This window comes from Impatiens glandulifera, chromosome 9, assembly GCF_907164915.1.
Source record: "Impatiens glandulifera chromosome 9, dImpGla2.1, whole genome shotgun sequence".
Classification (NCBI taxonomy): Eukaryota; Viridiplantae; Streptophyta; class Magnoliopsida; order Ericales; family Balsaminaceae; genus Impatiens; species Impatiens glandulifera.
The window spans coordinates 38,351,845-38,372,628 of record NC_061870.1 but is presented as its reverse complement, the minus strand read 5'-3'; the positions used below and the strand labels follow the sequence as shown (position 1 = coordinate 38,372,628).

The window sequence follows — 20,784 nt, the reverse complement described above, 5'->3', positions numbered from 1 at the left end:
AAAATGTAATGTTGACATCTACAAGTTTTCTCCACAATTTTCAAATTAAAAGTTTGTCAACACAATAACTAAGATCTATTAAATTATTATTGAAAATTAAAAATATTTTTTTTCTAAATAATATAAATGTAATTAACAACAAATTTGTGATTACAATAAAAATATGTTAATATTTTCTTTACTCAAACAATAAATTAATTTAATCTAATCTAACCCTCAAAATCAAACTCGACCTTTGGTCTTTAATTGTTATTTTAATGAGCATATGCTGCGCAAGTCTAGGTTCTGTTTGACTTCAAATTATTTGATATTTTTAACAATTATAATATATAATTTTCCTTTGAGAAATGAGCGGCTAATTTTAATTGTTTAAGACCATTAACTAGTTTACATTTTTTTTTTAACAAAGGAATAAAAAAGTTAAAGTATTTAGTTATTTAAAGTCAATTAGAATTAAAATTACTTGGAATCACTTGTTAAATTTATTATTTTATAACTGGACATAAACAAAAACATGTTTATTTTAATGTATTTTCAAATGAGGCAAATTGCATGATTATTTTAATAACTCCAATTATTAGGTGGTGTGTCGATGATTTAGATTAAAATAATCTCACTAGGTAAGCAGTTTTCCAGCTAATACCTTTTATTCAAATGAGTTTTTTTATTATTTTATTTTGCTGCAAGATCTTTTGAAATATTTGGTTGATCTTTAAAGTAACTGAAATATAATTAAATAAATTTTCTCTCACTTCATTTCATATTAAATATTTTTTTAATTTATTTTAAATAAAAATTTTAATATTTTATTGAAGAATGCTTTTGATTTTTTTTAAAATTAAATATATATTAATAAATTTAATAATAGTTGTTAGATTAATTTCGGTTCGATAAAAGTTAAATAAACACTGGACATTCATAATAATAATTTAACTTTAACGAAATGATCAATTCTCATGAACTTAATTTATTTATCTATGTCTATAAAAATATACCTGAATGTTCATTAATTATAACTGATAAAAAAAAATTAATTAGGTTTTGGAGTTACAAAATATTTAGTAAAATTATAAAGCTAGTTAGGTACTATATTATATATTCCAATTGATATCTATGAGAAGTTTAGTATCTTAAATGATTTTAGAGAACAATGCCTAAATCTTGTGAAGCTTGATTACTAAGGGTGAATTATATATTATTTCTGGGGACTATGAGTTGAGACACCATTTGTTATGAAATTTTAATTAGATTGTGTAAATTATAGTATTTGGAGTATAAACGATAACTACAATATTCTGGTATAAAATTTAAAATATGAACGAATTTGAAATTCATTCTTAAAGTATGATTAATTATTTTATACGCAGCACCCTGTTTGTTTGTTTGTTTGTCTATCTGTCGCATCTTGAATTTGATATTACTCTATAAAATAGAGTGCCCATACAAAATTTACATTTTCCATGTCACCTTAACCAAATAAATAGTTTGTTTTTATATATGATCTAGCTTTTCCTTCTTATCCATTTTCTTGGTGTAGAATTTGCAATTCATCTCTACAGATCTCATTTCTTTCTTGATGTCCTGAACTGTATTTTTTTAGAGTCATAATGACCGCAGTGTGATAAAAAAAAAAATTATATATATATATATATATATATATATATATATATATATATATAATAATATTTAGAGATTGAACCGTTACAAAATTAATTTGGCTTATCTTTCTTTTCTTTAATTTTTGTCCATGAACAACTCAAGAAATTGCTTTGTAATTACAGTTAGGACGTGACTAGTTTGAAAGTTAAATTCCAATTGACATCATAAATTTTCAAAAAAAACTGTTTTAAAAAGTAGTAATTTTTTATGCTAAAAAGACTAGATAGTATCAAAATGTCAAATATAAGGACCAAATTTAAAATCAAAACTTTAATTGTTGTGTATTAGCCCAAAACTAAACATAGAATATACTAAGGTTTTAGCCTGTGTTTCTAATAAATTTATAATTGTTTAGGCAATCTTTTATTCGAATTATTCTTTTAAACTATTTTTTCTAGTTTGATCGGTGATTGTTGACTGAGAACTGAGATGGTATTTGTGACTTGTGCTCTCATTCAGCACTAATAAACACATAAATAAACAAATAAATAAATAAATAAATAGATCACTAATATATTTATTTATTATTTATATTTAAAAAAAAATATTATAATATTTTTTAATATAAAAATTATTAATATAACTAAAAAAAATTATTTGCATAGGACATGTTGTACCAGTAGACAATAGTATAATTAAATCTCTGAAATAGGACTGGGTAGAATGGTGTATGTAAAATATTATTCTGGTTTGTTTTGTTCTTAATCTTGTTTTTATTTTTCTTTATTTATTAATAAAAAATATTAAAATAGAAAACTAATTATTTGATGATCTCAAATCTATTAAATTTTATTTGTTTATTTAAAAATATATATCTTAATAATTTAATCTAATTAAATAATTTAAATTTTATTCAAGTAATTAAACACCAATAAAATGACATGGTGAGCAAAAACATATAGGAGTTGAACTGAATTTAAATGAAGAGATGTTATTATATTTGTCAATATATACCTACTTAAGTATATTTAAAAATATTATTTCATATAAATCCTAATAGCATATTTAAAAATAATTGAAAAAATTGAAAAAAAAAAGTTACCAAAATAAATAAATATAATATAGTGTATAATATGAAATAGTACAATTGGCCACAAGACCCACGATGCCACAACCAGTAATCAAGCACGTATATAATAATGTCAAGTTGCAGTCATTTAGTAATATAAAAACATATATATATTATAATATTATTAATAATATTCTATTACCAATTATTAACTTATAGTAACTCAAATAAAATGAGTTAATACGGTTTGGATAAGGTTATACTAAGTTTTAAATTCAAACAAAAAAAAATATATATATAAATTATTTATAGTTTTAAATTGGTGAGTAATACAATTAACGTATATAGGTAAAAATAAGTGTAGGTATCCATATTTTACCCCTTAAATTTATAATTAAAATTTTAAATTTTAAAAATAATAATAATACAAATAAATCAAATAAATTAAATGGATTAAAAATTATTCTTATATATTTAATTAATTTTGTGTTTTATAATATATATATAAAAGCATGTCAAACAGGCGCATGCATAAACTCGTACACCTAAGGCAGATCCGGATCAAAAGACATGGACCCATGCGCGACATAAGCATCCAGGCATGGTCCGAGCGGAAGGCCCAAGGCAATGGGTGTGAAAGGGTCAACGGATGTGAGACGCTAGTTGGTGACGCGGGAACGTGGAACACACGGCCGGACGCTGCAACAGACTAATGAAAGGAGTTTTTTTTTGGAAAATCTAAAACGGACATTTGTAGACAAGGAAAATGATTGCAATTGCACGGGCGATCATTTACCCTAAGACTCTAGCTACACAAAACTAGGGACTCGGGCAGGAGGGATTGGTCTCTTTCGGACCATCTTTGGGAAACCCACAAATTTGGGTTGTGTAGTGATCGAGGCGGGCTGTCCTTAACCCATCATTTAGGGTGAATGATCAAAGCTAGAGATGAGAGAAATCAAAAATCACCATTATTGGATTTTGAATCTTTTTCTAATTTTGACTTTTTGAAATTAGAGGGCTCGGTTATAGCACCTCATTTGGGTAATTTGTTAACTCTTTTCGATTCATCATGTAATTTGTTATAAATTTTCAAATCTAATTTATTAAAAATGTTATTTTTGTGTTCATGCATTCTTTCGTTTAATTAGTATTATGTTTTAGTCTACTTATATACATGTTATGTAATGATTCTAAATAGTTTGGGATGTTTAAATCAACTTAGAATCAAAAAACCTATTTCAAAAAATACAAGTTTCAGTTGTACATGTGTTGTTATTGAGCTTTTGATTATGTCTCATTTATAATTAATGTTTTGGACCACTCTAAGTACCTTTTAGGAACATCCTTGTGTGTTTAAAAAAGAGCCAAGCTTCTATTTAAAAAGGACATGTTAACTTGTTTAAAAAAACCATTTCTGTGTTTAAATTAGCTATGATTTTTTGTTTGGATTTGAAATGCTTTATTTGGTTTTATGTTATAGATTAAGAATGAGAAGGAGTTGACCCATGGTTGAGAAAATCATAACTAATCTAGATGTGTTGGGCATGCTCTAAATGTCTTTTACGAACATCTTATGTGTTTATCCTATGTGTTTAGTAAACGAGTTAAGCTTCTATTTAAAAAAAAGACATGTTAGGTTGTTTAAAAAAAACAATTTATATGTTTAGATTATCATTTTTATTTGGATTTGGAATGTTTTATTTGGTTTTATGTTATAGATTAAGAATAAGAAGGGCTAATTCAAGGCCAAGAAAAACAAAAAAAAAAAAGTTTTCTTAAACTTGGTTCTAGTTTGGTTCTTGAGCCTGACCAAGAAATCTTGAGCCGGTAGACCGAGAAATTTTCTAGTTTCCGACCCAAAAACAATAATAAAGGATGTTTCCTAGGAATCAAATCAGGGACCTACTTCCCAACTCGTGCCATTAGGCCCAAGCCTCGAACCACTATACAATCGCACATTTCTTTTTAATATGCACCATACCTAAAACTTAACCCCTCAGCGCTTTTCAGAAAGTAAAAATAAATAAATGCAACTCTTGGGATTTGACCTCGGGACCTACCTTCCCTTTCCAAGGTCAAAGCTCCAATTCTAGTCTCCCACATGTGTCCTGACACGAACAACGACGCCCTTGCACTCACATCCAAAACCACCAATTCGTGCTCAAATCCGTCTGCCCGATCGGTTTGCTAGGTGGCCAAGTGCCTGTTTGCCTTCCTATTTTAATATTTGTTTTCTTTTGTGCATTTAACTGTTTTAATTAATTTTTGAAAATTCCAAAAAATATATAAAACACCAAAAAAATTATTATTTCTGACTAAAACAAAACACTAATAATTGGAGAAAGGATTTTATTTTATTTTTAAACTAAAATATTTTATAGGTATCATTTCTCGAACTTACAAGTACTTGTAATTTTCTTAATATTTTAGGTTTATGACAAAGAACAATAACATAAATGCATGCTTTAGGGACATATTAATACCAAAACTAGATAAATGTTTAGAATTATAATCACATTTAGATGCATATTTTAAGATGAAATAAATGAATAGGTATAAAATAATATTCTTTTAAATGACTTAGAATTTAAAGTAGATATCATCATTTGATGAACACATGAGATATAACGCTACGGCTTTTTCTCACGTGTAACTAAACATTGAACCTAATAACATAATCTCTAAAACGCGTTTAAACACACAAAATATTTTCTTTCATAATTTTTTTAGAATTAAATTATGTGGCGACTCTAAAGAAGTCAAAGTCCAATTCGACAATTTTAAATGCACTATAGTCGTCACGTCTACTATTTTGGTTTCTCGTCTCACTACAGACTCGAGAAAAAATTGAGTTATAGGGTACTATTATCGAGTTTAAAAACCTCTTTTTAGAAATTGTCGATTTTTGGCGTTATAGTTTTTTTGTCGAGTTTAGAATTAGAAATTATTTTAATATTTAATTAATCTATATATATAATTAATAAATTAAGTGGTATAATTATTAAAAAGTGAGTGAAATGATTAAGTTAGAATTATTTTAAATAATCAAGCACCAAATTAAGAAATCATAGATTATTTTCCCTCACTATACTTCACATATTTCATTAATATATAAACACATTTTTTTAAACAACTGAGTCTCGCACCACAGCCTACAACCCGTTTATTAGAATAAATGAGTCAAGTTGTTAATTTGCGGGTTGATTCGTCCATAATATTTGAATCGGTTAAATTTAAAATTAAGATTAAATATAAAATGAAATATTGAATTATTTATTCTATATATATATTATTATTACTTTAAATGATGAAATACTTTTTTTTAAAATATTATTTTCACATTAAATATTGTGCAACTAAATATAAATCAATAATTAAATGTGAACAATCGAGTCATAGTATTTTTGTAGTTTAAAAATATAATTATGTAGACATTATTAATGTTGAAACTTTTTTTTAATATGAATAAGTTAATTATGATTTAGGAGAATTATTTGTCCCACCTTATATATTAAGACACACATCGATATATATATATATATATATATATATATATATATATATATATATATATATATATATATATATATATATATATATATATATATATATATATATATATATATATATATATATAATTGTTTTATATTTGTGCATAAGTATAATAGTTATTAATAAGAACAATCCTAACCAAATATATATATTATATTTTTATATTATTCTAAAAAAAAGAAACAAATAATTGTATAGAACCGAATCCCAACTATAGCCAAATCATCAGGTTGGCCGGGCAACAATATTTATGATATGAATAGCATCGAAAAAGAGGTCAGTTAACCCAATACACGCTCCACTCTGCTGCGATTGGATGAGAATAAATCTTGTGAAATGCTTATTTAGGGAAGTTTCCCAAATTAAACTGTAACTTAACATTCTAAATTAATTTAATTTTGTTGATCTTATTATTATTTTAGAGAATAAATGTTTGTTTTTAAGTGTGAAAAGCGAGAGAATGTGGAATCCTTGGAGGAGGAGGGAGGAAGAGAAAGTGGCGGAGGCAAGTAAGTTATTGACCATTAAAAAGTGGGTAATCTAAAGTTAGCCCCATTTGTTTCTCTCCTAGTAACCAAACACGAATTTGAACATGCACAGGAGAGACCCAAATTCTCCATTTCCATCATTCTTTTTCTCAACAATTCAATAATAATGCAATATCCTCTCAACCCTAGCCTACAATAATGCTCTACCACTACTACCACCACCACCACCACCCTTAGTATGTCCCAATAATCATCCCATATACCACCCCAAGGCGTCAACTTCATCAGCCTATCCAGAGAGACACCACGACGACGACGAACGATAGTACAGAGACTCTTGTGACGATTTTGTTTTACATTAATAATTAATTACACATGCCGGATAAGACTGACGGGTCCAAGAACCGTGCCACCACCGGGATGGAAAGGGCGAGATCACGTGAAGACGACGACGGAGGAGGAGGGAGCGCGTCCGGGAAGCTTGAGCGGAGGTTATCGGTCATGAAGACGGGTAATACAAAATCGATGCTGATGAGAACCCAGACGGGGGATTTTGATCATAACAGGTGGTTGTTTGAGACTAAAGGAAAATATGGGATCGGGAATGCATATTGGGAAGATGACGGCGGCGGAGGAGGAGACTCGTATGGTGGAGAGGGAATGCGCATGTCTGATTTCATGGACAAACCATGGAAGCCCCTCACTAGGAAAGTCAAGGTTCCTCCTGAAGTTCTAAGCCCTTACAGGTAGGTGGTGGACATGTACTAATTAATTATAATGCTTGCCCCCTTTTTTTATTAAATAATAATCACAACAACAACAACTGCAGAGTAATGATAGTTATCCGTCTGGTGGTGCTCCTCTTCTTCTTGGGATGGAGGATTCAGAACCCTAATCCCGACGCCATGTGGTTATGGGCAATGTCTGTCATCTGCGAGATCTGGTTCGCATTCTCATGGGTCCTCGACATTCTCCCAAAGCTCAATCCAGTCAACCGCCAAACCGATCTTCCCGCCCTCGTAGAAAAGTTCGAGTCGCCCACCTCCTCCAACCCCGAAGGCCGATCCGACCTCCCCGGAGTCGACGTCTTCATTTCCACCGCCGATCCTGACAAGGAGCCGCCTCTCGTCACCGCCAATACCCTCCTATCCATCCTCGCCATCGAGTATCCCGTCGAGAAATTATCCATCTATATTTCTGACGACGGCGGTGCCATCTTCACATTCGAAGCCATGGCCGAGGCCGTCAGGTTCGCCGAGGTTCGTTCGTTCGTTTCTAGGTCCGTACTACTAGTAGTTTAGTAGTAATCAATAACACTATTGGTGGTTTAGTAATACCATATTTTCATATCATCTGTTTTTTTTTTTTACAGTTATGGGTGCCCTTCTGCCGTAAACACGACATCGAACCCAGAAATCCTGACAGCTACTTTAACCTCAAGACGGATCCTACAAAGAACAAGAAGCGCCTTGATTTTGTAAAAGACAGGCGTTGGATCAAAAGAGAATACGACGAGTTCAAAGTGCGGACCAATGGTCTCACCGACGTAATACACAGAAGGTGTAAGATGTACAACTCGAGGGAATTAAAGAAGGAAAAACAGCTTGCCCAAGAGAAGAACGGAGGAGAGCCGCCGTCAGAGCCCGTCAGTTATAATAAGGCAACTTGGATGGCTGACGGAACGCATTGGCCCGGCGCTTGGTTTGAACCAATTGCCGACCACTTCAAGAGCGACCATGCCGGTATCTTGCAGGTAATGAGCAAGGTTCCTGATCACGATCCCGTAATGGGACAGCCCGATGAGAAGACATTGGACTTCACCGGAATCGATATAAGGCTTCCAATGTTTGCATACGTTTCGCGTGAGAAAAGACCTGGCTATGACCATAACAAGAAGGCCGGAGCCATGAATGCCTTAGTCAGGGCATCCGCTATACTCTCCAACGGACCTTTCATACTCAACCTAGATTGTGATCATTACATATACAACTGCATGGCTATACGAGAAGGAATGTGCTTCATGATGGATCGCGGCGGGGACAGAATTTGCTATATTCAATTCCCACAGAGATTCGAAGGGATCGATCCCTCCGATCGCTACGCTAACCACAATACCGTCTTTTTCGACGGTAACATGAGAGCCCTCGACGGTCTCCAAGGTCCAGTCTACGTCGGAACCGGCACCATGTTCCGACGTTACGCACTCTACGGCTTCCATCCACCGCGGGCAAACGAGTACTTGGGAATCTTCGGCCAGAACAAAACCAAAGCGCCTGAAATTACAAGACAGTCTTCCGATCAAGACTTCGAGGACGCCCAACCCTTAGCCGACCATCCCGATTTGAACCTGCCGGTTAGATTTGGTAACTCCAATATGTTTGTGGAGTCCATAGCCGTCGCTGAGTTTCAAGGACGTCCATTGGCCGATCACATTTCAGTGAAGAACGGCCGAGCTCCCGGCGCCCTTCTTGCGCCACGTACCCCTCTTGACGCTCCTACTGTCGCCGAGGCTGTTGCCGTCGTCTCTTGCTGGTACGAGGATAAGACGGAATGGGGGGACAGGATTGGCTGGATTTACGGATCGGTCACGGAAGATGTGGTGACGGGTTACCGAATGCACAACCGTGGGTGGAGATCCGTCTATTGCGTCACCAAGAGAGATGCTTTCCGTGGATCGGCACCTATAAACCTCACCGACCGGCTTCACCAAGTCCTCCGATGGGCCACCGGATCCGTTGAGATCTTCTTCTCCAAAAACAACCCTCTTCTCGCCACCAAACGGCTTATGTTCCTGCAACGCGTGGCTTACTTCAACGTGGGTGTCTACCCTTTCACATCCCTGTTCCTGGTGGTGTACTGCTTCCTACCGGCTCTTTCCCTCTTCTCCGGACAGTTCATCGTACAAGGGCTGAACGTGTCCTTCCTTAGCTACCTGCTCACCATAACGGTGACACTGATACTTATATCCCTGCTGGAGGTGAAATGGTCGGGGATCGCATTGGAGGAGTGGTGGAGAAACGAGCAGTTTTGGGTGATCGGAGGCAGCAGCGCGCATCTGGTGGCGGTTATACAGGGCCTGTTGAAGGTGATAGCTGGGATTGAGATATCGTTCAAGCTGACTAGCAAGTCGCTGGGGGAAGACGAGAACGATGCATACGCAGAGCTGTATCTTGTGAAATGGACCAGTTTGTTCATAGTTCCTCTGACGATAATAGTGGTGAACTTAGCGGCGGTGGTGATGGCGATCGCGAGGACGGTGTACAGTGTGATTCCTCAGTGGAACAAGCTGTTTGGTGGGCTGTTCTTCAGCTTCTGGGTGCTGAGTCACATGTATCCATTTGCCAAGGGATTGATGGGAAGGAAAGGAAGAGTACCCACCATTATATATGTCTGGGCCGGCCTTCTTTCCATTACCATCTCTCTTTTGTGGATTTCCATTAGTCCCCCAACCGGGAATACCACCACCAGTACTGGAAATATAGATATATAATAATAATTCATTATTATTATTATTATAATAATAATTTCCTTTTTTTTTTTTTTTCTTAATTACTCAAACTAAGCGGCGCATGCTGGCAGTTTGCTTATGTCATTTTTACCTATTTATTATATGACATTCATTTTTTATGTACAAAGTTGAAATTGTTTACTTTGTTTATTAGAAAAAAGATGAATTGAATGAATGAGATTCTAGAAGCGGAGGACTTGTACATTTTCAATGAAGCGCGTAATTGACGAGTTCCTATGTATGTATGCATGAATTCTGAAGTAGTCATTAGTTGACTGGCGATGTTTCTTCTATGCAACCAACCAAGCAAGCAAGCTCCTTTCTCTGTTATATATTATCTCTTGCTAATTCTCTGTTGTAGAACTAATTATAGAATGGCGGGTGGGCAACAACAGTCTTTGATCTACAGCTTCGTGGCGCGAGGAACGGTGATCCTGGCAGAGTATTCTGAAATCACCGGAAATTTCTCCACCATCGCCTTCCAATGTCTTCAGAAGCTCCCTGCTAGCAATAACAAGTTCACTTACAATACCAATGGCTATAGCTTCAACTACCTTGCTGAGAATGGCTTCAGTAAGTACCATCACTTTTAAAATCCTCTTCATATGTATCATGATGATATATGTGTAACTGATCCAATTTTGTTGTTGTAGCTTATTGTGTTGTGGCGGTTGAATCTGTTGGACGACAGCTTCCAATTGCGTTTCTGGAGAGGATTAGGGATGACTTCAATGAGAGATATGGTGGAGGGAAAGCTGCAACTGCTGTCGCCAATAGTTTGAACAAAGATTTTGGGTATCTCATCTTCTTTCCTTTCCTTTCCTTTCTTGTACAATTAGTAGTAATCAAAAGTGATTAATTAATGAACTCTGATGCAGGCCTAAAATGAAAGTTCAGATGAAATATTGTGTGGAGCATCCTGAAGAAATTAGCAAGCTTTCCAAAGTGAAAGCTCAAGTTACTGAAGTTAAAGGTGTCATGATGGAAAACATTGTAAAGGTAATTTAGTAATTAAGGCAGACAGGCAGGAGGTCAAGCACCCATTGTTATTGTTATAAGTAAGGTTGTTTCTTTTGCTAGCTCACTGTTTGGTGTTTCGATGATCAATCATATGTGCAGGTTATTGAGCGCGGAGAAAAAGTTGATGTGTTAGTTGATAAAACAGAAGACCTGCGTACACAGGTTGGTTTGTATTTTTATATGTATGCGATACATGATTAAAAAAATTCAGGGTTTGTCTTTCTCAACCTTTTGTTTCTAACTTGATTTTTCAGGCAGATGAGTACAGGAGGGGCGGTACCCAGATCAGGAGGAAGATGTGGATGCAGAATATGAAGATTAAATTGATTGTTCTTGGTATCTTGATTGCTCTATTTCTCATTATTTTCTTCTCGGCCTGTGGAGGAGTCAGATGTCTCAAATAACTCGGCCTTGTTTAGTTCCTTCCTTGTAATCATATTATGTATAACACATCTTATTTGAATATCATTCATTCCATTCCATTTTATTATATGAATTTTTAATTCATCCATCTCATCTGGAAGCATCATGATCAACAACCAATTGATTGAATGATCTCATGAAACCATCATTTTAGTAGTAGTAGTAGTAGAAGAAAGCCTATAATAAAATTTAATGTAACAATTTCCAACACAAAACTCCACCTTCAATTATACCTAACCCCCCACAATGTAACAAATTTAAAGCTAATCAAATATGAATTCCCTCCCTCCTATTTTTCTTTTTCTACAACTGTTGTTGTTGTTGCATTGATGAATAGATAGATAGATCATGAAACAGTATTTCAAAATCAAAGTTTGGTTTCCTGATTCTTCTGACCTTTGTTTTTCTTGGACTTGTTCTTCTCTTGTATCCTCTTTTTCTTTGCTTCGGCTGTCACCCATGTGTAGTCCTGAGGGATTGCAAAAGGGTCTTGAATTATCTCTATTCTATTGCTTGAACCGGCACCACCACCACCTGAAGAAGTCATTGTCCGTTGATAAGGTGCCTTTATCCATTGAAACCACGACGACCCTGACGAATGCGATAACCTCGTTGGGCTTATACGCTCTGCAGCACTCGGGCTCGATGGAGGGGTTGAGAACTCTTCCTCATCATCGTCAATTGGTTGTAATTCCTCAAACTTTGTGAATGTAACCAACACTTTAATAGTTGGAACCACTGGAATAGCAACCTAAAAGAAAGTATATATTATCATTTTAATAGAAATAGATGTAAATAAACATTCAATATACAATATCATTTTTTTGTATACCTTAACTGGAAAGGTATCCAATGGAAGCTTAGTTGTAAGAAGCTCCCTCAACCTACGAATGGCTTTCACCTTGTTAGCTAGAATGTCCAGCAACGGCAGGAGCTCTTCTGTTCTTAATGGGAAATCTGAGGAAAGCCAAAGAACCGGCCTTAGTCCTTTCTTATACTCGTTTTCACGGTTTCCCTCTTTGTGTTTATTCTTTCCACCTCCGCCAGCGTTTGAAGAGGGTGAGGCCGGTGGAGGGGAATCCCCGAGAAGGTCGATGCTAATTTTCTCTTCAACACAAAGAGAGTTTCTTGGTGGGACATTCCTTATTTGCCCCCCTTTGTTATTCTTGGGATCTCGTCTTCTCCAACCGCCAAACCACCCTTTCTTTTCCTGCATACTACTACTACTACTGCTACTACATGCATGATCCACATCCTCCTCAATAGGTATATCTCTTGCTTCATAACAACTATGGCGATGCCCCACAAATCCATCTCCATTCTCAGCATTGCTTACATCCGAAGAATCAAACTTTAACGCAACCTCGAGTTGTTTCCTCTCTTCTTCCGTCAAAATATCATTAAGCTGCCGCTCCTCCTCCTCACTCTCAGTCTCGTTTTCACTGCAAGACGAGAAGAACTCCTCATCTGTCATAGCCCCTGGTACCTTACGGGATTTGATGCTCACGACAACATTATGCATGTCGTAAACCTTGGACTTCCAAACACCCACCAGTTCTGTCTTCTCCTGACGTCTCCATGTCAACTGTGGAAGAAGAACCGCTTGAGTGACGTCAATTCCAGGCCTGATTATATTTGTTTGAGACATAGCCGCCACCTCTTGTTGCACCTCTGTTTCGGTGGCCTGAGCCCCGGCACCATCCAGGGCATTCATCACTTCCTTGTCTTTATGAGATATCATGCACAGAGTTCCAGGAGGGAGTCTTTCCTTATCATCTTCGGACCCGTCTCCCAGAAAAAGAATGCTCTGGTCCGCTCTCTGTATCTTGAACCCGTCGAATCCAGCCAAAGTCATATCGGCTCTCAAATTTGCACCCCTCTTCCAAATCTTGTAAGTGTCGGAAGGTGCGATCCTTGATATGAAAGGAATAACGGAGCTCTCAAAGTGGAATGTGATTTCCATGTAGAAATCGCGCATCCTCCTCATTGTTGCGATCAAACGGGGCAGCCTTCTGCACCATTTGGCCCAAGCCAAGGGCTGGTAATGGCGAACAATAATTTTTACAATGGATTCCTCACGATTGCATATAGCTTCCTGGAGAGCACTCCAACCGAGTTCATTCTGCAAACTCCAATCGGCACCTGCGATCATGAGCATCTCAGTTGCAGACTCTTCTCCAAGCTTGACAGCTAAATGAAGAGGGGTGTCGCGGTTAGGTACGTCACGCCTGTCGATGACTGAAGAGATGACATCTGCTTTATCTTCCTCGGCGAGTGAAGCTGCTTCGGTTCGAATCTCAGCCGGATCAGAGAACTTGGGGAGGGCGTTGAGTATCTTCCTGAGACTGACATAGTCTTTGGTGATTATGGCTTTGTGTACAGGGCTATGGGCATACTTGGAAACATCGATACTCGTCGTCGTCGTCGTCATGCCTCAAGAAGACTAGATAGAGAGAGAGAGAGAGAGAGAGAGTCAACCCTAGTTTTCAAAATTCAGTCATTCAAAACCAAGAAACGAGATTTAACTATATCCATATCACTGAATTATGTTACCATACATACATACGGAAGAGATCCAGTAGTTGAGGGTGTGGGTTACGAAATAAAAGATGCCCCCACCTAGCTAGAGATTAATAATAATAATAGGAGAAATCGAGTTGGACCCAGTTTCTTCAAATACAGCAGGATGATAGGTGCAAGAGAACAGCATAGACCAGGCCAGTTACAGCTATATCGGAAACTAAAGGTAGAGTCTTCTTCTTAAGGGGCCCAAAAGCAAAAGATCAAGAGAATCTCATCTTCTTCTTCTTCTTCTTCCGAAATCACTTTTGTGCTTTTTTGTGATATGCAGGAATCAGATAGTGAAACAATTAGGAGGAGCCCTCAAAAGAAAGAAAGAAAGAAAGAAAGAAAGGAGAGATCCAGATCAGAACCCCCAAGAACATACAACATATATATGTGAGGAGTGAAAAGAAATCGTTTTATATTCTAAAACCCATATAATTATAAGAAGAAGAAATAAATAGGTTAAGAAAAGGTGGATTCATTCAAGTTGCAGAGGGAGGCAGAATCAAAGGAAAGGAAGGGAGTAGAAGAAAGAAAGAAAGAAAGAAAGGGAGGGAAAGTATATCAGAAAACCCCACAATGAAAGGCAATGGCAAAACTGTTTATACTGAAAAGGAATAACCACCAAAATGGAATAACAGAGCAGCGACCAACCAAGCAAGAAAGAGAGAGACGTATGATACTTATCCTCTTTATTTTGGCTTCCATATATTTATATATATATATATATATATATATAATAGATATAGAGAGAGAAAGAAGGGGGAGGGAGGGAGGGAGGCCGGACCCGCCAGCCAGGGAACGATGATGAGTGAATTTTGGTGGAAATTTGAGGGGAGAATCAGCGGCAATTCCCCGTCTAAATTGTTTCTTTTAATTAAAATAAATACATATTTCAGTTGATTTCTATATAGACTTTTTTTATCTTTTAAAAAGGTCTTAATTTGACCCACATCTTAATGGTAGGGGTATTAAAAAACACCTTTGAAGTTAAAATTGTTAGGTTTCAAAATTTAGATGGGTGTCTTTCAATAAATTGGTTTTACTAATAAAAATAAAACTTCAAAATTTGGGCCCAAATTCAAGTACAAACTTTTTACTTTTTTATTAGAAAAAGAAGATAGAAAAGGTTAAAATAGATGGTTGTTTTGCATGTGAACCTATAACTGAATTCCTATGTCTCTATCATGAGATTTATTTTATTATAGTTTCTTTGTTTTGGTCTAAAATGTTTTTTTTATATATATAAAAAAATTAATAATAACGAAAGAGGGTTTATTGTCTAATAGTGTTTTAATGGGGGATTAGGAGCCCACGTGACCTCTCTAATCTTTTAAATGTATTTATATTTAAAGGTGCCAGGCTATTCATAGGTGTGTGATTTGCTTAAATATATAATCTAATTAAGTCCCTAGTCCCTACAAAAAATTACAAGCTATTAAAATTAACCCAATTCAAGAAATTTTACTTCAAAAAAACCTATAAAAGTAGATACCAATATTTTATTTTTAAATTATACCCAAGACGCTAAAACCCAGTCTCATAAATTTGTGTTCATAAGTTTCTTATATTCAACCACTAAAGTACAATTGTTGATCAAGAATAGAATAAATATCAATATAAAATACAATATTATTTAATTAATTTATACTACTATATATTTATTTATTTTAATTTTATTCAATTAAATTAATTTTTCTCATACTCAAATCAAGCTATAAAAGTGTTCAAATGGGATCTGTGTTATTATAGAGCTAGGTGTGGGGACCATGGGCCTAAATCTTTCATTTGGGCCTTTGTCAACATTCACTCAAATTTGTAAAATAAACAAATCACTCAAAATTTTAAAAAGAAAATGAAACATCAATTTTTTCTTTGTACACACTATTAAGCCTTTAAAATAATAAAAATAAAAAACAGTATATTATATGAGAGAAGAGTTTATAATATATTCTCTTTAACAAAAATAAAATAGTAATATAAGCATGCAATAATTAGATTGAAATAATTAATAATCCGACACATCACACATGGATGATATACCTCTTTCTGAAACAAACAAATAACTAACTGACCGCATGCCCAAATTATTAATCTATTACATATTAATACTAACTAAAACTTGTAAACAAAAATAAATAAAAGTAGGTTGTCACAAATATATATTTCATTTATAAATGAATAATATTATTTTATTTAATTTTTGTAAACATGAAAATTTGATATACCCAAGTTTATAATAATATTTTGAATTTTTATATTCAAAACAACTTAAAAATGAGTTTTTAATAATTAAATCTTAATTTAAAAAAAAAATTAAAAAAAAAATTAAAATTAAAATATTATATTTATTTTACTTAAATTAACTCTAAGAAGAGTTAAAACTATTTAATTATGATTTTTAAAAATAAATTATATTTAATTTATGACTTAAAACAATTAAATAAATACCCAAAATATACCAACATAAAAATAATAAACATAATTTTGATTATGTTATTAAATATATTTTTTTTTGAATTTTTGGTGGAAAAAAATTTTTTTAGTTAAAATTCGATTTTAAATAACTTTTTATTAAAAATTAAACTGATAATTATGTTTAATTGTTGAAATCGGATCCCAAACCATTGAATCAACGCTGAATTTTCATCTAGCGCCGAGAAATCATCCACGCAGCCAGATGTAACAAAGCCAAAGCGCGCCTGAGCCACATGGAATCAACTAACGGGACGCTGACGCCCGTTAGCCCAGCCGCCCGGACACAAACGGAACGCCACAAAACGCCAACATAGCGTTTTATACATATCAAAACGGCGTCGTTTTGATCGTCTTCTTCGCGAACTACAGTAGGCCGCGACGAACTCCGGCATTTCTTCTAGAAGGGATAGCTTCGTCATTTCTCCACTTTATCCCTTCATTTTTCTTCCTACTTGCTCGTCTGATCCTCGTGATCATTAGCCCTATAACTAGGATCGACACCTTACCCTAGAACTAGGCTACCACTAATAGGATAGAATTTCAAATCATCAAATTGAACTTGAATTCAGCTTCCTCGACCGACCTAACAAGGATATAAATACCCTCTAAGTGATCCTCTATTAATCCATTAAAACAATCCACACATATCACAACATAAATCAAAGATTTCAGATTTGGTCAAAAACTAATTTTTGTGAAAACCATCTCTGGCGATCCCAGCTTTGATCCAGGCTTCTGGAAAGCTTCAAACAGCTAATAGGAGTGTTCTCCAACTTTTGGTAAGCATCTAGATCCCTTGTAATTCAAATTGTGATTGAAAATTATTGAAAATTAGATTTTTTTTTCTAATTTGATCGGTTTGATCTGTTCTAGGGTCTAATTGTATAATTTCTTTATTTAGATTCAATCTTTAGTTGTTATATGAACTTTATGTTGAAAGAGTTTTGATCAAATCAACCTTAAACTAAAAAAATAAAAATTTGAATTCAAAATATGGATTTGTAAAATTCATGTTCTTAAGCTTTATTCTTAAATTTTTTATTCAAATAGCTACTCAACATGTTTGTAAACATGTTAGGATGATTTCCAGATGTTTTTTTTTGGGAAAACTGATTTTCAAATGTTTATAACATCATCCCGGTCATGTTTGATCCAACTGTGTTTTTGGAAAAAATGAATTTTGATTTCATCTTCAAAAATTGTTATAGTGATGTTATGATGTTCTTATTTTAGTTGTGTTCAACTATGTTTATCATTTCAAAACTAATGGAACAAAAATCAGTCCGTGAAATGGTCTAATTCAAAAGATCCCAAAATTTGACTTTAAAATGGTTTTTAGAAATTGATCTTTGTAAAGATCGATTGATCATGATTAGGGTTAGGGTTTTTTTTTCCCATAATCATATGAATCATCTACAACTTATAGATCATGATTCTATTATCTATATCAAATGTTATAGCTTCTTCAATTCTTGACCAATTCAAGAACACTCAGTCCCCGAAGACCGAGTCCTATAGAACTGGGACCGAGAAATAGGACCGAGGATTTTCAGTTCGGACCAGGACTAAGGACCAATGTTCTTGAGTTAGGATCGAGACAAAGTACATGTGTATGTGTTCTTGAGTTAGGACCGAGACTCAAGACCGATGAATTCGACCGAGGTTTCCAACCTCGGACCGAGAGGTCTAACTTGGGACTGGGCCTCCTAAGTCCCACGAACGATATAGCTAGACTTGGGACCGAGTCTCCCACACCTAGGATCGAACAAACTAAGTCTTGGGAGCGAGCCTCCCAGACTTAGGACCGAGGAGTTTGAGTTCGAGACCGAGGAGTTTGAGTTTGAGACCGAGCCTCTGATACCCAGAACTAAGCTTTCTGATCCATGGACCCATGCTCTCGAGCCCTAGTCTAGACCACCCCAGTTTAGACCGAGCCCATCCGAGCCCAGATCTGTCAAATCGGACCCGGACCCTAGGACTCCGGTCTTAAGGCTTATTTGGTTCCAATTTTCAAAATTCAAAATTATTTTTATAATTTTGAAACCCGAATACATTTTCAAATAATCTCGAAAGGTTAGAAAATGATATTTTAATATTTTCGAGATGGTTCACAAATCAATATTTTGGCTAAGGCTCCGTTTGGATTTATTTTGAAATTCTAATATTTTTATGATATTTTTGAGGGTTGTTACTCAGTTTAATATTAACGCAATCGGATGTACGCCCTTTTAAACAATTTTGTACAATTACTTACGCAATATAAACATATTCTTGTTTATAACTCCAAACTACTAATTAAAAAATAAAAGTTATAAATAAATTTTGTATAACTAGAATTTTGTTTAAAAAATAAAACCGCTATAAGGCGTGCGAGAAAGACATAGCGTGAAAGCCCTTTTTTTAGCGTTACCAAAAATCGAACCCCTAATAGAAACTCTGATATAAAATATGTTTGTACATGTATACCATTTTTATTAATTTTTCTAAAATCATTTGGCGACTCTATTTTCAAATAAATAATATTTTAAATTAATTAAGTTTAATTAATTTAAATCGGGTTTTAATCAAATTATTATTTGGTCCCCAGATTATTAAAATTTGAATAAATAAATAATTATTTTTACATAATTAATTTCTAAAGATCCCATGTATTTTTAAAAAAACTAAATGTTTCATTTTAAAAGATGTTTGACACCGGAATTAAGGTTGAAACGCATCGAACTTCGAGCCACCTTATGACTTCTCCCTGTATTGCCACACATCACCTAACACGTACTAAGCTGCGAAGGGAACCGTTCTCGGGGCTACAATATTAATTTTTAAAAATTAATACTAATCACACTGACTATCCACTTTAATTTAGAACCTCCTTTAAAAAAATCAATAATATTATAATTTAGTTAGAAACATTCTCTAATTGATGATATTTAAATGCAATGTTTTCTAACTTGTTTTATTTGAGGAGTAAATGTCTTTAGGAATACTTTATCTCAATAATATAAATTATTATTTTTGTTCACCAAACATTAAACTTACCTTATAATCTCTATCCAAGTTTTATTCTGGCAAGACAAATATAAACAAATAAACTGATGTAATGGGCCAAGATTTAAGCCCAAGTTATGAGTGAGAGTACTCAGCAGTCTCAATAATGAGATCTATGGTCTGAGAGATGGCCATCAATGTGGAAGAATTGTTTGGGCTGCCTAAAAAACAACTTAAACAATGGATTCTGGAATAATGCCTTTTACCAAATAGAGGGCCTAGCCCACACCAAATAGGTGGAGTGACAAAACCCAAAATAGTGATTAGTGAGCAATGAAAGAAAGAGATTCATATCTCTAAAAAAAAAAAATTAATTGGCTGGGAATTGGTATTGAATTATAAAATTTGACAGTTTGTTGAATAATCAATAAGCTATATATAAGCATCTTATCTGATTAATTAAGTGGAGATCTCAAAATATTGAGTTACACTAATTTGATATATATTTAATATCAAATTAAAATTAATAAGATGCATTAATTTTATAAAGATCTATTAACTTGATAATTTATAAAGCCGGGTGTTTATGTTTTTATTACTATTTATATGTTTGTGTGACTTTTTATTTATTTTTCTAAAAGCATGTTTCTATGTAGTTGTTTTTAAAATGACTTTTATTATATATATATAAAAAAAAAAAAATTGTATTGGTAAGTGGTACAAAGTGATCCACGGATGTTAGATCAGGTCAGGTGATATAGAGAGAGAGAAGTGGATAAGGAAACGGCTGTGTGTTGTTCCGTTAGGATCGTGACTGACCGTACATATCATCCATCACATGGGGATGGGTGGTGTGTAAATTATTCATTAACTGTCTGTCTGTCTGTCACCGCCAATCACTCTACCGACCAATTAATTATTATTATTATTATACATTACAATTATGGCTCGTTTGATTTCCTAATTTGGGGAATCAATGAATTAAAGTGAACATTATTCACTTTTTTCCATTTGTCATTTACCGGTCGGCTGAAACTTAAGTCAAATATGAATTAGTATCTCATCATAAAATTTGATTAAGGGTGAGAAAACAA

The 20,784-nt window shown here is 34.2% G+C and overlaps 3 protein-coding genes across 3 annotated transcripts; 2 read left to right on the top strand and 1 right to left on the bottom strand.

Annotated features, from left to right (window-relative positions):
• Window positions 1–7,086: 7,086 nt before the first annotated feature.
• On the top strand, window positions 7,087–10,201 carry LOC124916448 (cellulose synthase-like protein D1). Its single transcript, XM_047457163.1, has 3 exons — window positions 7,087–7,457; window positions 7,541–7,970; window positions 8,084–10,201. Exons 1-3 carry the CDS (start codon window positions 7,087–7,089, stop codon window positions 10,199–10,201), a joined length of 2,919 nt encoding a protein of 972 aa, XP_047313119.1.
• A 369-nt stretch (window positions 10,202–10,570) lies between these two features.
• Window positions 10,571–11,750, top strand: LOC124916597 (vesicle-associated membrane protein 722-like). Its single transcript, XM_047457331.1, has 5 exons — window positions 10,571–10,792; window positions 10,873–11,014; window positions 11,098–11,218; window positions 11,339–11,401; window positions 11,494–11,750. Exons 1-5 carry the CDS (start codon window positions 10,594–10,596, stop codon window positions 11,641–11,643), a joined length of 675 nt encoding a protein of 224 aa, XP_047313287.1. The 5' UTR covers window positions 10,571–10,593; the 3' UTR covers window positions 11,644–11,750.
• A 69-nt stretch (window positions 11,751–11,819) lies between these two features.
• Window positions 11,820–14,744, bottom strand: LOC124916596 (ankyrin repeat domain-containing protein 13C-like). Its single transcript, XM_047457330.1, has 2 exons — window positions 12,495–14,744; window positions 11,820–12,413 (listed from the first exon to the last, which is right to left on the bottom strand). Exons 1-2 carry the CDS (start codon window positions 14,091–14,093, stop codon window positions 12,030–12,032), a joined length of 1,983 nt encoding a protein of 660 aa, XP_047313286.1. The 5' UTR covers window positions 14,094–14,744; the 3' UTR covers window positions 11,820–12,029.
• Between the last annotated feature and the right edge of the window lie 6,040 nt (window positions 14,745–20,784).

Bases quoted from the DNA above. Each gene is read 5' to 3' on its own strand.
- LOC124916596 (XM_047457330.1), bottom strand. From the start codon at position 14,093: ATGACGACGACGACGACGAGTATCGATGTTTCCAAGTATGCCCATAGC. The intron at 12,414-12,494 runs GTATACAAAAAA...ACTTTCTTTTAG, and splicing joins TGGATACCTTTCCAGTTAAG to GTTGCTATTCCAGTGGTTCC.
- LOC124916448 (XM_047457163.1), top strand. From the start codon at position 7,087: ATGCCGGATAAGACTGACGGGTCCAAGAACCGTGCCACCACCGGGATG. The intron at 7,458-7,540 runs GTAGGTGGTGGA...CAACAACTGCAG, and splicing joins GAAGTTCTAAGCCCTTACAG to AGTAATGATAGTTATCCGTC. The intron at 7,971-8,083 runs GTTCGTTCGTTC...TTTTTTTTACAG, and splicing joins AGGCCGTCAGGTTCGCCGAG to TTATGGGTGCCCTTCTGCCG.
- LOC124916597 (XM_047457331.1), top strand. From the start codon at position 10,594: ATGGCGGGTGGGCAACAACAGTCTTTGATCTACAGCTTCGTGGCGCGA. The intron at 10,793-10,872 runs GTAAGTACCATC...TTGTTGTTGTAG, and splicing joins CCTTGCTGAGAATGGCTTCA to CTTATTGTGTTGTGGCGGTT. The intron at 11,219-11,338 runs GTAATTTAGTAA...TCATATGTGCAG, and splicing joins TGATGGAAAACATTGTAAAG to GTTATTGAGCGCGGAGAAAA.